Source organism: Myiozetetes cayanensis, unplaced genomic scaffold, assembly GCF_022539395.1.
Source record: "Myiozetetes cayanensis isolate MyiCay16 unplaced genomic scaffold, myiCay2020 scf30, whole genome shotgun sequence".
Taxonomy (NCBI): domain Eukaryota; kingdom Metazoa; phylum Chordata; class Aves; order Passeriformes; family Tyrannidae; genus Myiozetetes; species Myiozetetes cayanensis.
The window spans coordinates 3,353,744-3,369,522 of record NW_026087522.1 but is presented as its reverse complement, the minus strand read 5'-3'; the positions used below and the strand labels follow the sequence as shown (position 1 = coordinate 3,369,522).

At 43.7% G+C, this 15,779-nt stretch overlaps 1 protein-coding gene across 1 annotated transcript in view; it reads left to right on the top strand.

The window, feature by feature from the left end:
* Window positions 1-15,779, top strand: part of KAT6A (lysine acetyltransferase 6A) — a 28,773-nt gene that overhangs the window by 406 nt on the left and 12,588 nt on the right. Inside the window, exons 2-10 of the mRNA XM_050326039.1 lie at window positions 1,524-1,573; window positions 1,686-2,456; window positions 11,893-12,001; window positions 12,559-12,674; window positions 12,927-13,008; window positions 13,195-13,330; window positions 13,783-14,093; window positions 14,757-14,875; window positions 15,614-15,729. Coding sequence (XP_050181996.1) covers window positions 1,854-2,456; window positions 11,893-12,001; window positions 12,559-12,674; window positions 12,927-13,008; window positions 13,195-13,330; window positions 13,783-14,093; window positions 14,757-14,875; window positions 15,614-15,729 — 1,592 coding nt within the window. The 5' untranslated portion in view covers window positions 1,524-1,573; window positions 1,686-1,853. The remainder of the gene's footprint in view (window positions 1-1,523; window positions 1,574-1,685; window positions 2,457-11,892; window positions 12,002-12,558; window positions 12,675-12,926; window positions 13,009-13,194; window positions 13,331-13,782; window positions 14,094-14,756; window positions 14,876-15,613; window positions 15,730-15,779) is intronic.

Below are 15,779 nucleotides of genomic sequence, written 5' to 3'. Positions count from 1 at the left end.
GCTGGGGCGGCCGCGGGCCCGGCCGTGCCGCTGCGAGGGGCCGGCCGGGCTGCGCTGCCCGTGTCCGGGGGCACGGCGAGCGGCGCGGGGCCCGGTCGGCGGCTGCGGCGCGCCGATGCCGATGCCGCCGCTGCGGGTCCTTGTGCCGGGGCAGTGCCCCTCGGGGCGCGGGACCCGCCCGCCGGGCGAGGGGGACGGGCGGTAGCAGGTGCAGGGGCCGCTTGTCACGGCGAGAGCGAGCGGGCGAGGGAGTCCCCGGTGCCGGGACCGTCCCGGTGCGGCCGGGCCTGGCCGGGCGGTTACGTAACGCCCAGCGCACGGAGCTGTGCCGGGAGCGGGCTCGGGATCCCCCGGGCTCGGCATCCTCCGGGCCCCGCCGTCCCGGCGGGCAGCGGCACTGGGCGAGCGCGGCTCCGCTCGGTCAGGAGGGCTCGCCTCGGGGACCATTTTCCCCTTCCCGTCCGCTGTAGAGAACTCTAGACAAGCACTGCATCTTTCCCGGTCTGAACAGCCGGTCAGGATCTCTCCAGTCCCGGCCATGTGGAGCTGTGCTGTCGAGTCTGATGTCTGTGGAAATGCCTTCTGTGTGTTGATGAATTCTTCAGTGCTTGCTGGAAAGGAGGACGGGAAAACTGTGTTGACAAGTTAGCTCTTGTCTAAAACTTCGCTTGCAGAAAATCCTTGTGCTAAACAGTTTACAGACCCTTCTCGGTTACTGTGCTCCTGCAGTAGAACTTCAGCTCAACAGACTGTTATCACACTTAGAAAAGGTCTTTGTTAAAGATAACTATTAAATGCTCTGAAGTAGAGTCTCATACCCTTTCATTAGCATCTTTAATTAGCAGTGTCATAAGCATTCCTTCTTCACTGTGCATGGTCACCTGTTACTGTGTCCTCAAGTATTTTCAGAGTGCCTCATCTGTACTGAAAATTACATTATCTTCTTTTTTTCTCTGGTTTCTGAAAGTGGAATGTTTGATTACAATCTCCAGCTGTGTTTCTTCACTTTTTTTTTCTTTATGGAACAACTGTCGGAGCTTTTCTTAGCAGAAGGCAAACAGACCTATGATTACACTCCTGGAAGAGCTCTGAAAGTTTCTTGCTGTTTGCACAAGACTCTTGGCTATTCCTGCCTTCTGTTAAAGTTTCAGGCAGTGTCTTCTGTGTGCAAAAATGAAGAGACCTGCTGCTTTTTAAAAAACTTTGTTGCAATTTTCTTTTTTCCCTCAAATATTAATTTGTGCTCAGCAGTGATATAAAACTTGATATAGAATGTGTCCTGATTTGTGAATCAAAATGGAAAGGACACAGTGTTTTTCTGTGGGTTGAATGGAGATGCTTCAGTGTTTAAGTCTGCTTTTATTAGGAGTGAAGGTAAACCCTGAAGGATTGTCCAAGTATTTCAGAGCTGTAGTAGTGGTTTAAAACTCTGCAATGTGTTTAATGAATTAATATTGTCTGCTACTTTTTTTTTTTCTTCTTAACTGGTTTTTGGAAATATCTCTCTTCTTGTTTTCTTCCAGGCCTAATGTTACAGTTCGTGTGATTGTGAGTGAGCAGATCAGAAGCTGAGGTGAGAAATGCTGAAATATTTATACCTCTGTGGAAAAACCTTCTGTGAAGTTGTCGGGGGTTTATAGAAAGGAGCGCAGAAGTTTGTAATTGTTTTCTTTTCCTCCCTTCAGTGTGAAAACAAATAATGTTTGAGAGAAGAGGGTTGGCTCAGGACAGAGCACGTGTATGCTATGGTTAGCTGCCTCCCGTCGGTCGAGGGGCTGATTTCTCGTCGCGTGACGCTCGTTCAGCACCGGGATAAAGGATAACGACTCTATGGATATACAGAATCCTTCACCATGGTAAAGCTCGCCAACCCGCTGTACACAGAGTGGATTTTGGAGGCAATCAAGAAGGTAAAGAAGCAGAAACAGCGTCCTTCGGAGGAGAGGATATGCAATGCGGTGTCATCTTCACACGGCTTGGACCGCAAAACTGTTCTGGAACAGTTAGAGCTGAGCGTTAAGGATGGAACTATTTTAAAAGTGTCCAACAAGGGTCTCAACTCCTACAAGGATCCTGATAATCCTGGGAGAATAGCACTTCCGAAGCCTCGGAACCATGGCAAGTTGGATGGCAAACCAAATGTGGACTGGAATAAACTCATTAAACGGGCGATTGAGGGCTTGGCTGAGTCCAGTGGCTCATCCCTGAAGAACATCGAGCGCTTTCTGAAAGGTCAGAAAGATGTGTCTGCATTGTTTGGAGGCAGTGCTGCCTCCATTTTTCACCAGCAATTACGATTAGCTGTCAAACGTGCTGTTGGCCATGGCAGGCTCCTTAAAGATGGACCTCTCTACCAGCTCAACACTAAAGCAACCACTAATGCTGATGGGAAGGAGAGTTTTGAGTCTCTTTCCTGTCTCCCTCCAGTGTGTCTCCTTCCCCATGAAAAGGATAAGGTAAGACATGGTTTTTGCACGGGCATTTTCTTGTGATTGATGAGATGTGTCGATACAGAGTCCCAGTTTGAGGTCAGTGATTTTTTAACTTGCATATGGTAAGTTAAAAGTTACTAATGTGCATTTAGAATCCGACTGTGTCCAGATTTCTAAGTGTGATCAGAGGAAGTGTAATAGATTGTAATTTGTGCTTTGAACAGAAAACTGCGAAGGAGCTACTGTGGGGAATTTACTTCTTAACTTCTGAACAGTGGACCTGACTGTGTGGTAACAGGCTTACCATAGTTGTGTTAGCAAAACATAGGAAATAAAGCTTCCTCTCTTTAAGGTGAGGTGGATTTGCTAAACAAATTTGAGATGATCTCTTACTTTCACGTTTTTATTTGACTGCCAGTTCACCTTCTTATTTGAATTTGGGTAACACAGTGAAGTGCTGATTAGCAATTACCACCCAGTGCTGTCTTAGAGGCTTTCTTTGTTCATAATGAGCAAATCCCTTTCTGTCCCAGAACCACTTCGTTGTGAAATGGGAAGGAACTTGGTCTGGTGGAAGGTGTCCCTGCCTGTGGCAGGGGGTTGGATATGGATGTTTTTTAAGGTCCCCACCCAAACCATTCTATGACCTAGAGAGCCTGGAAATGCTGGGCTGAGCCCTCAGGGACTTCTGTACCCTGTGCCACTGTACACCCATTTTACTTATAGTCCATTATACAAAACAAAGTATTTTTCTATTGCTCTTATTTCTTCCCTTCCTTTCTGCCATCCTTCTGCATGCCTAAGGTTGTTGATCCTCCACCCCAATCTGAAGATGAAGTTGTTGGAGTGAAATTCATACCCAGTCAGTATCTTTGCATTCTTTCTGCTGCTGTGGATGCAAAGTAAAGCAGAAGTTTGTATTTTTTATTTTTTGAAGATCAATTTACCAGTCATTCATATATTTGCACCACTAGTCTCCAGTACATCTAGAATGTAAAAACTGTGTGTTCTGTTCATAAAAAATACATTTTTCCAGCCGAATTGGAAACTTCTTGATGTTGTAAATATCCTGTTCAGGGATGAGTTCTTTGCATGTGTGCTGCTCATGTTTTTTGGAGTCATCTTCACTCTCTGGTGAGAGGGCTGCTTTATAATCTGTTAGGGTTTGAAGATTTAAAACTACTGTAGGAATCTTCTTCCTAAAACAAAACCTGCACAGCTGTTTTATCACCAGTAAAGTTTCTCTGAAGTTCTAATTTAACTGTGGGAGCGCTCCTGTGGCCACAGTGCTTACCTAGTCAGAGTTGTGTTGCGGGCTGGTGTCACATAGGAAGTAAGAATTACTATGCTGGGAGTTCCAGCAGCTTCCTCCATCCTTTCTTCCAGTGTTCTGTCTACAAATGTTTCCTGTGTAGATATCCAGCTCTATCTATAATGAAATCAGCATAGCTGTAAAATGTTGTGAAAACTGGATATAGGCAAGCCTGGCACATGAGGTGGCTGGACTGGGAGTGCTGGTGACAGTGGAAAATATTAGCTGCACATATTATTATTAACACAGTCCGTTTGACAGGCCATGCAGGCTCCTTGTGAAGTGCCAGAACTCGGGACCCATTGATATTCTTTGAGATAAATTGTTCCCTGCACTTTTCTTCAAATGGTATATCAGAGTGGTGAATGATGATATGAGGTGTCATAAATACTGAATTTGGTCTGGGATTTATTTCTTTGTCCCTCTGGGAAAATCTGTGCATCAGGTTGTTGTGTGTGTGTTTGGGTTGTTAGATAATGCTCTCTGATATGTTCCCACCTGTTCAGATCTGAGCAGCTTGAACACTGGAAGGATTGTTAGTAGCATGAGAATGCACAGTAGCCATAGTAGAAATTCTGCAAGGGATTTCTTCAGGAAATTCTTCAGAATATTTTTGTGTCTTTAGTGGAATATACTCGGTGCAGATTCTTTGGGAGTGTTGTGACAATGTTTCTCTTGATTCTTAGAAGAGCCTTGTCAGTAACATGAACAAAAAAGTTCAACCTCCCAAATCTGAGAAATCCTAAGTCTCTTGTTTGCTGCTGTTAATCTTTTATCCTTGCACTGTTTGATCTTTAACACACATTTAAGAGCTCTCCATATATAATCCAAATTTATGAATCTTAAAGGAGTAATATTTTTTTCCTTTCATTTATTCGAGTGCAGCATCCACTCAGCTGCAAGTCGGTGTGACAGCACTGTCACTTTGTTGGATATCTTGCAGTGAACATTCAGTTCTGGATATTTTCTGTGTATTATGGAATTGAGTACCTTGCATTGAGATCTATAAAGCTGAAGCTTAAAGTTTTTGATCAAAATAAACATAAAGCAGCACTATGGAAGCTTTGTTTAGCAAATACTATTTGGTTTTTTTCAGATCTTATTTTTTATCTCAGTGTTCTGTGAATACCACATTCTAGCGTTCAAGGGCAGAAGACCTGGCAAGTTGTCCTGGTTTACCGGGTAGTAATGACATGCTGCTGACATTATGGTTTTGAAATCCCTGGCCTAAAAACACTGCTTGGATGAAAACAAGCAGACAGAAAAAACCCCTCCTGATGGGCCGAGCTCACTGCTGAAATTTGCTTATCTGATAGTGATAGTGGCCAAAGGAGACTTGTCTTTAATTCCAGTTTAAGGCTTTAGGGAAGTGGCCTTTCCTTTCTATTCAGTTTCCTGAAAAGTACTTTAGAGAGACAAATGTGAGTTGAGCTATTTCTGTATTACTTGTTCTGGACAAAAAATTTGATGTTTGCCAGTGGTGCTTCAGAAGAACAGTTTTATCATTTGTGGGCTTGACTGTCCTGACCATGGTACAATAAATAAGGGCTGCTGCCATCCAACAGCAGAACACCACTGCTCACCCCCCCACCCAGGGGAACGGGGAGCATCGGCAGGAAAAACCGGGAAATTCATGGGTTGAGATAAAGACAGTTTAATAAGACAGAAAAGACAGGGAAAGTAATAGCCATTATGGTAAAATAATGCAGACATCCAGACCAAGTGCTGCCCAGGCAGTTGCTGAGCACCTGCTGACCGATGGGCTGGCAGTCCCTGCAGCAGCCCCCAGCCAGCTCCCCCCGCCCGTGACACCATATGGTCTGAGTGTCCCTGGGGACAGGCTGGGTCCCATCCCAGCCTCCTCACCATGGGGGGTGAGAAGCTGAAAAGTCCTTGACTTGATGTAAGCCCTGCTCAGCAACAACTGAAACATCAGGGTGTTGTCTGCAGTATTCCCATCCTCAAAAACAACCCTGGACCAGCTCCGAGGAGAATTAACACTGTCCCAGCCAAACCCAGCACAACTGCTTAATGTTCACATAGTATGGCTGCAGTGCAAGGATTAGGGCACTGCTGCAAGACTGCAAGCAATATTTAGTCCTGGTTGAGAGCAAAGAGCTCTTTCCTGGTACATTGTTTTGAGGAACTTAACCTGTAGTAAGGGGCAGGTTGTAAGGCTGGGTGCCTTAGAGATAGCTTGCTCTGCTTTTGTTTTGTTGACACCTGTTACAGAACACAGGCTAAAACGCTGTAAGAATTTTTATAAAATTGTTATTATTAAAAAAAAAAAGGTAACATGTCAGCTAACTGAAGGAGAAGTTGAAATAATTGATGTCCATATAAATTTGAACTCAAGACAATAGTAGGACTGTTTCTTCCTCAATTAGGAGGAAAATACAGGTGGTATTATTTTATTTGATCTCCATTTGCACTATCCTTGAAACTGGCTTTTATGTCAGTTAAAACTGAATATGGCTGTAGCAACCTTTAAGTAAATGTCTTAGTATTATCCTGCAGTACAGCTTAGAGTATAAAACCAAAATTCTGAAGCTCTTCCTGGGGGGAAAAAAGAAAAAAAAAAAAGAGAGGAACTTCTGTGGCTGAAAAATAGGAATAATATTTAAAGCAGATTCCCTGCCCTGCTGTCTCACGTGTTCCTTATGGCATGTGTTTCCTGGTTTTGTATTGCTCCATGTATCACCAATCCCCTTAACTGTGGCTTATTGTACATGCAGCATCCTTTAGGCCTTCCCTTTGGCCAGCAGTAGTTCTGGATCCCAGAAACATTGATAAACTCACATGGAGCCAAATTTCTTGTGCTTTGAGGGCACAAGAATGCCCTCAAACATGGTTGTTTTGAAGGCCTTTAAGTGTAGAATAGCTACTGCTGTGTTGTGTCTGTTTTAGGTTAATAACTGTTAATTCCATGTCTTAGAGGAAAGAACTGTCCGATTACTGGTAAGGAGTTGTTTGTGGATTGGTTTGTGTGGGGTGGAGCACATAAATGATCTGCAACCAGAGCATTGTAATTACATCCTGACAGCTCACCCTTGCTCTCCAAGGGTGCTCTGCAAGCTTTGGCTCCCAGCTGGAGGAGGATTAGGATTCACTCTCTTCCAGCTGGTTCTGTGGAAGAGAAGTCTGTAGTTCTGTCTAAAAAAACCCGTGGTTGATAACAGATGGCCTCCATCTGTACACCGTGTAACTCTGGAAACCAAAGTGCTAAGAAATTACTTTGAACTTTATTCACTCGGTTAGTGAACAGGTGAAGTAGCTCTCGGAGCAAATGTAAGCGGGTCTGAAATGCTCCTGTCAGGGGAGCTGGGAATGGATGCCATGGGCTGGTGCACCCAGTGTGGAGTGGGGCTGGATGGCACCGACAGGGCTCTGGCAGTACCTGCAGTCACGGTAACCCAGAGGCAAAGCTTGGCACTGTGGGAAGGCATCAGATGTGGTGATGAGTACCTGTGTCAGCGGAAGTGTTTTTAACAGTGTTCTCTGACACAGTTTCAGCACAGCTGAGTAGAGGATAGCTGGTTAAAAAGGAGACTGGTCCAATATGTCCAGTGTGTCAGTCCTTTCTGTCCTGGGGAATGTTGGCAGATATGGAATGACACACCTCTGAAGTTTGATTAATAAAGGAGCTGTATTTACTCCAGGACTTCAGAATCTAGTCAGACAGGGAGGAGGGTGGATGATGGAGAATGTTGATAAATAAACAACAGCTTGATTCCTGTGTTAGCTTTGTTATGTAGGAAGGGAAGAAACAGAAGAGAAAATGAGAACAGATAATCCTGTCCCTGCCTTTCACCTACTTTTCCAGCAATTTTATCTTAAGTCATAGTGGTGGCAGGAAAAACAGTTAAAAAGGAATAATTATTAAAGGAAGTACTGTCATTTGAGTAAAAAAAATAGGTTCAGTTTTCTTAAATAAGTACAAATACACAGTCAACACAATCTGGTAAACAAACACAACGTGAAGGACTGCTGAGACTTCAGCCTCTGTCCTCTGTGAGTAGGTGGGTGGCTGGGTTTTATTCCTACCTGCCTTGTTCAAGCGTTTCAAACTGCATTTGTCCTAATGAGTTGTGATAAGTCATATTAGGCTCTGTTCCACCTATTTAGGTTCTCTCTTATTTGGTGTGCAAATCTGACTTAATTTTTCTGTCCTCACTGATTTTTTTCTCACTGTGCGAGCACCTCTCCTTGGAGCAGCTACTAATACTGCTTCTGGCATGATGCTGCTTGTTCTATTGTCCAAGGGTCTGGCAGGCTTCCCATTGTCACTGCTCTTGTTGTAAATCTGGACCTGCAGTGAGATGGAAAAGCAAAGAGAAAGAAGGGTGTGTGAGGAGAGTGACCCTTGCGTTGCAAACAGGGTGCTGTTTGGAATATATTTGCTTGTTTTGAGGTCCTTTGGAAGGTCAGTTACCAGCCTGTGGACCTGTGCATGAACTGTGAACTGGGGCATGAAAATACTGAATCTTCCAAGCACGTTTCTGTGAAGACCTGTGAATTATCCATACCTCTATGAGTTCACTGTATTTCAGAAAATTGGATAGAATGGATCTTGGTATACAGTTAAATACCTGCACAAGTGTTATTAAAAATATAGGAATGGACCTCCTAATTTCTCAGAATCTTTGCTTTTAAACCTTTACTAGCAAGTTGAGTCACCAATTTATCTCCACTTATCAGTGTGTAAAATGGAAATTTTGCCAAAACTAAAGGTGTTCTGAATTATAAAAGAAATCACTGGTTCTACATGTATCTCCCCATTTCTGTTACACTGTTCCATCTGATCTTAAAAGTCTAGAAAAGCTGGTGTTGGATACAGCCTGTAGATGTGTGTGTGTACGGGTTTGACTTCATTTAGGATTCTTGAACAGTGCACAGCCTCTCCTGGGGATTAGGTTTCTCCTCAGTCTTTGAGCCTCAGATCTGGATATTTAGTAGTGAGTGTTTTGATTGTAGTGATGGATCTCTGAACTTGTCTGGACTCATGGTGAATTCCTTGAAGGTGTGCGTGGAAGGAAAGAAAGTAATTCTGCTGCTGAGTGTTCCTCTGCAAAGAAAGAAATGCGAGCCTCTCTTCCCTCCACACCCCCCGGTTTGCAGGCAGGAAGTCCTGGCATGTGATCCTGATTGTGACGAACAAATCTTGCATCGTTTTAATCCTCTGATTAGAGGACTTGTTAGCTCTGGGAAGGTTATTTAACGAATGACTGTCTAAATATTTCCACTTGACGTTCTGGGAAGTTCTTCCCATGTGCGTGTCTGATAGTAGGGCAGTTTCTTCAGACTGAGTGGCAGCCCCAGAGTGTCCACGTTGCTTTTTTGTGTTGGTTTCCAGGTGTCAATAACCACTGCATAAAATCCAGCCTGTATATACCTCACTAATATGCAAGCTATTGGCCTTCACACTTGACTTTACTCTTGTAGCAGCAGGATTTCAGATTTTCTCTCCATTGTAGCAGTCCTTCCTCAAACAGCAGCACTTATTTGGAGTGTCCTTTGGTTTTTCTTTTTAAGTGTTTTTCTTAGGAAGAGGAGTGTATTTTGTGCTTGTCATCCCTTCTGTATACAATTTTTCTTTTCTTACATTTGTTTTTTGTAGCCTCATGTTTTAGGCCATCATTCTGCCATATAAATAAGCTTCTTTCTTTCAAGGGAGACTCAACAAGTGAATTTGAGACAATATCCATTTGCACAGGCAAACATGTATCCATGTGTTATGGTTACTAGTTTTTCTTGGGTGTATTAAAATATATTTAGCATTGTTTTTCTTGAGCACAAACAATATTTTAAGGAATTTCTGTTTTTACTCTGTTGTTTCATATTTTTTCTTCGCCATACTGTCTGGAGAGAACATTAAGAATTGTGATTTGGTAACTTAGATAGAAGAAGGGTTACTTATTAACCTTTGCTGCCACAAGTTGATACTACTGGATAGTATTTCCCAAATTATTTCTCTATATACAACAAAAAAGTCCATATGATTAGTAAAATTATTTTGACAATATGAAATTCATTGGTTCTGATTTTACTGAGGCATGGAACTGAAGCAGTTTTCTTCCCCAGCCACTGATCCAAAAGGCATGGAATCCAGTCTTTGTGCTGCCCTCCTCGCTGAAACATGTTTCCTCATGTTTTAAATAATTTTCTTCATGTGGTGTAGGTTGTAGTTCCCCTCTGGCTTTTCTGGTTCATCTGCTTCAGCTTTTGAGGCAGACCTTTGCACCAGCATGGGCTATTTGAAGTGAGGAGTAGTGCTTGTTTAAGAACAGACACCCAGAAAAGCATTACCTGGCATGAATTCTCAGTGCCCCCGGAGGGCTCGATTCCAGGGGCCTTACAGAGCAAAGCAAAGGAAAAAAATGTTGGTGTGAGTGTGTCTGTTCCTTTTACACTGTGTAAGTTGTACACCCACTCAGTTCCAAGCACAATAATGCCAGAAGCACATGTGTGATGATGAGGCAAGGACAGTGCTGGTACCCAGTGATCCCCTGGGGGTGTTAAAATGTCTGCAGGGAGTGAAGTGCATTCTCAGTGACCACGGGGACACTGTGGGCTACAGGCTGGGCTGTGAGTTCTGAGGAGTTTCCTACTTCACTGTTCCTGAGCTAATAGAACTGCAAAGCAGCTGGATTGGCCAAAGCTGAGATTGTAAAATCATTTCACACACACGCACTTTTTCCATAGGCACTTGCCCATAGTGGCCTTTAGGAGGGGGCACAGTCGGTGACTGTGGAGCACATTTGGTTTCTAGATCCCTTTGTATAGTAACAACATGTGCTGGGAGGCTGGCAGGCTGTAAGACACTGTCAGCCCAATTTGTTCTGGCTGCCTCCCTCGCTGAATCTGGTGACATCACACAGATAGATGTGCTCGCGAGCAAAACAGCAGAAGGAGTTGAATGTCTGCCAAAAATTTGCAGTATAAAACTGAGCTGGCTGCTTCCAGTCTTGTTTTCACCAATCTTTCATTGTGTGCTTGCGTTTTTCACTTGCCAGGATGTTCTTTGCTGAACAAACACGGCAGCACTGAAATCTCTCCATACTTAGCATAACAGTCTCACACAGAAGCTTTGGAGGAGTAGCCTGATCTCCACATTCAAAATTATTCCAATTTAATTAATTACTCTAAAACATTTTGAATGCTTTTAAAAGCATTTTGAATTCCCCCAGACTGGAGGTGATTTTTTTTTTTAAATGTGGTAAAATGTTTGCTTGCAGCTTGTCAGAGGTGATAAACACAGGACCCATTGAAGCTGTGAAGGATAGTCTTTAATCTGGTTCTTCCAAACCTAGACAGTGTTTACGTGTGCACGTCCAAATGGGAAGGACTATGGGGATGAACGGGGTGTGCACAAACACTGTTTCTTATAGAGGATTGTACAACACCCCCACCCCCAAAATAACCCTCATGGGTTTGAGGCAGATAAAAAAGAAACGGGGTCAAAGTGTGTGGTTTCCTCCTGGGAAGAAAATATTGTAGTCTTTCAGATCAAAAAGTCAGCACAGAAATGCCAATAGCATTCACTGATGGTGATAATGCAGCTGCACTGTTGAGCTGATGTTTGTGTGGGGCACTTTTTGGGATGTAAGCAACCTGGTCTAGTGGAAGGTGTCCCTGTCCCTGGCAGGGGTGTGGAACTGGATGATCTTTAAGGTCCCTTCCCAACCCAACCATCCTATGAATCTGTGATTCCATAGTGCAACTTTAATGTTACATTGGCTCTTAACTTTGAGTTAAGCCTCAGTAAACTGTAAGAACTTAAGATTTAGCCATACATGCAGGGGAATTGATGCTCTTGAATGTTCAGTCTCATTAAAGTTTATTAATAAGTATTGCTTCTTACCTTCTGTCTGAAGGACCATCACAGCGTAGTTGAGATTCTCTGTGAAACTTCATACTGACATCTGACTGAAATGAACATAAATGAGTGATGGTGTTAATAGTTGTACACTCTGGAGTACTGACCTCTGTCCAGATTACAGTTAGTGCTGTATTGAGAGTGAGAACCAATCTGTGAGATGTGCTGTACCTCACAACAGTCTAGATGATCTGTAAATGTCTGTGTCATTTGTGTGTTAGGATTTGTTCCCTCGAGTTACTCAGTGCTTTTATTGTCCCCTTTCCTCACAGCCGGTTGCTGAACCAATTCCAATTTGCAGCTTCTGCCTTGGTACAAAAGAGCAAAATCGGGAGAAGAAGCCTGAAGAGCTCATCTCTTGTGCTGACTGTGGCAACAGTGGTAGGTGACCCTTTACAGAGCTGCTGGTACTAATCCCTTCCCTGGGGACAGAAGAGCTTGCCCAGTGCCTGCTTCTGTCCCACCACACGGGGAGGACTCACCTAGTGAGAACTTTGCCGCTCAAGACAGAAGTCTTGTGTAGTGACTCCTGCTGACCCAGACGTGTGAGGAGAATGCTTCTGTGGCACAGAACACAGTTAGTTCAGCTGAATCTTGTGCTTTCAGAGGGGAGACAGTTGAGTCAGTCTCAAATAGTTCATTTGACTCCTGGAAGTTTCTTTAAAAATACAGCAGTGAAGACCAGTTTATCATGTTTCTCAATTCAGTTGTGAAGAATTACCTTTGTGTTCTTTTGTGTGTGGACCTGCCACTTACTATCTAGGGCATTTGTTTTGTGTTATAACTAGGTAAGAATAGAAGCACCTGAAAATAGGAGTCTCTGGATAACCAAAGTTCTGCATGGGAATACATAATTGATAAAGCACTGTCTGTGAGCTATCTGTGCCCGTTACCAGCAGTGGAATGGTTTTACTGGTGTGATTTCTCTGTTTCCATAGGTCATCCGTCCTGTCTGAAGTTCTCTCCTGAGCTGACAGTGCGAGTGAAAGCCTTGCGATGGCAGTGCATCGAGTGCAAAACGTGCAGCTCCTGTCGAGACCAGGGCAAGAATGCCGTGAGTACAGCAGGCTGTGGGCTGGAGGGAGAGCATGTCAGTCCTGGGGCTGTTCTGTTAAACTCCACAATAAAACCATTCTAGAGGCAAATGCTTGCAGCTTTTATTTTAGTCTGGTAGTCCTTCCAAGACCTGTGAAATACCTTGATATGTCTGTAGATAAAAACTATGTGCCTGAGATGGGACAAATTAAAGGAGGGCTTGGTGCTGATGCACATCTAAGGAGAGATTAATTTCATCTGTCTTCACCAGGATAACATGCTATTTTGTGACTCCTGTGACCGTGGCTTTCACATGGAATGCTGCGATCCTCCTCTCACTAGGATGCCAAAAGGTGAGCACTGTGTTATGAAAAGGATGATTTTAAGGTGATGTTGGAAGAGATCAGTGGGTAGACAGTGCTTCCACTTACTTAGTACCTTTCCTACTCTTACTCTCAGAAGGCCTGTGGACTGTAGTTCTGCTTTTTGTCCTGTATAGATGTCTGTTGCATTCAGTGATGGGGCCTTGTGTCTTACAGGTATGTGGATATGTCAAATATGTCGGCCACGGAAGAAAGGAAGAAAGCTTTTGCAGAAGAAGGCAGCCCAGATAAAGAGACGCTATGCTAACCCCATAGGGCGGCCCAAAAACAGGTTAAAGAATCAAAATACAACGTAAGTCCCTACAAGGAAGAGTAAAGTGTGAGATTCTGTAGGACAGTGGGTTTTTCTGGAGCGTCTGGTTTACCTTGTGGGAAGATCTCTTTTACAGTTAAGAGCTGTTCTTTATTCTTTAATACAGATTTTCTGAAAAGGGCTGTGAAAGACTAGAAGTAACTTCTAGGGCAAGAAGCGTTGAATACTCAGTTATCTCGTAGAATCCTTTAGATTGGAAAAGACCCCTAAGATCATAGAGTCCAACTTTAACCCAACACCGTGTTCACCACTGACTATATCCCCAGGCCACACCACGTGGCTCTTGAATACTTCCATCTCAGTAGAGTTTTAACATTGTTAAACTCTTCAGTTCACGTTTAGTGTCTGTGTGGCTGACAGGTAAGTTAGAGGGGGTGGCAGTCCACCTCACCTGATCTCCCCACCACATCTTTCCCCTTCTCATCCCGTAGGTCGAAAGGCCCTTTCAGCAAAGTCCGCGCCGGTCCCGGTCGGGGTCGGAAGCGCAAGATGGCTCTGTCCGGCCAGTCGGCGTCGCCAGAAGGGTACCTGGAGCAGACAGATGTCTTGGACTTCTGCAGAGATGGCAGCAACACCTTGAAGTTTAACAAGAAAACCAAAGGGCTCATAGATGGCCTTACTAAATTCTTCACTCCCTCCCCTGACGGACGAAAAGCTCGAGGGGAAGTGGTAGACTATTCTCAGCAGTATAGGATCAGGAAAAAGGGTACCAGGAAATCTAGCACTTCAGAATGGCCCACAGGTAAAGATTTTTCACCCTGCCCATGTAAGTATCCTGTCCACCAAGCAAATGTTCAAAGGCTAGGATGTTGAAGTGAGTAGAATTGCTAGAGACTGGAGACTTTGAGCTGAAATTCAACACTCAAATGCAGTTATCTTTGGTGCATGGAGGTAGAACCAGTTGGAAAAAGGAAGGGATCTGAGAGGCCTTTACCTCTTTATATGTGATTGCAAGGTCTGTTGAGGGATTAAATGATTACGGTGAGGTAAAAAGCCCTAGAAAATATGCTAAATAATGTCACATTTGAAAGAGGTAATGTGGGGAGTGGTTAATGAAAATAAGAGCAGCAATGTAGAAATGGGAAATGGATAATTCAAACCAGTCTGACAGACCATGAGTTTCTGATCTGTGGTCTAGGCTCGTGAATGTTTCTCAGTTTTCTCAGCTGTAGAGGAGCCTGTTTGTGCAGTTTGGCATCTCCTTGCTGGAAAGCATACCTTCCCTTCTTCTGAATGCAGTTCTGCTTTCCTGGTTCTTTCTTCGTGGTCCCGAATCTGAATAGAAAATCCCATCAAAAAAGCCTGGCAGGATGTCTGAATACAGCCAGGTGTTGTTTGTCGGTGCAGTAAAAGCAAGTACTCTTTTGTAAATGTAGGTGAAGACAATTTTCTCTCTTATTCACAGACAATCAGGATGGCTGGGATGGAAAACAAGAAAATGAGGACCGTTTTTTTGGGAGCCAGGATGTCTTAAATGAAAAAGACATGGAGTTGTTCAGAGATATTCAGGAACAAGCACTGCAGGTAAAGTTAAATTTTGGCATTTTGGGATAAAATCTTCATGACTTAAGGAAACATTTGTTTTCTTTGAAAGCAGAGCATTTAGTTTCCTTATTTTTAATTGCCAGAATAGATCCAGTTGCTATCAGAGAGGCAGAAAGGAAATAAAGCATGTATAAGTCATTTAAAAGTACTCTTTTTGCTGATTTTTCTTCTTATAAATTTGAGGGGTTTTTTAATACTTCTGCACTTGTGATGATAAGCAGGTAGCTGCACCCTGAACATTGGTTTGGTAGCTGCTACATTCACAGTAGTACATCCAGTCCCAAAACTGGGAAGACACTGATGCATTATGTTAAATACTTGCATATTCCAGCTTTTAACCTCAGGAGCAGTTTGTGTTTCTGTTCCTGGCTATTGAAATAACAAGAAAGGAAATTACAGCAGGACTAAAAAAAGATTGTGTTAAATGTCACTGTGTACTAATCTGCATTTAAAACTATGACATGCAGCAGTGGGGAAGGTAGTGGAGTCTTGTGGTGTGACAATGCTTATAATTCCTTCTTTTTGTGAATCACATGGTTCCTTGAAGTGTGACTGGCACTGGGTTTTAGTGTCAGAAAACAACATCTGCATCTTCCTGGTTCTCTCTGAGTTGGAGTAGGATGGACTGTGTAGATAAGAATGTTTTAATTTATTTCAGCTTAGAAGTCTTTTACTTGGAAATTCATGAAAACTTGTGGTTTTTTTTCCCTTGCATAGAAAGTGGGGGTGACTGGGCCTCCCGACCCCCAGGTCCGCTGCCCTTCTGTCATTGAGTTTGGCAAATACGAAATCCAGACCTGGTATTCCTCCCCATACCCCCAGGAGTACTCGAGGTAAGACCCTGGGTTCTGCTTCAGCATCCATCCCAGCACCCCTGTGCAGA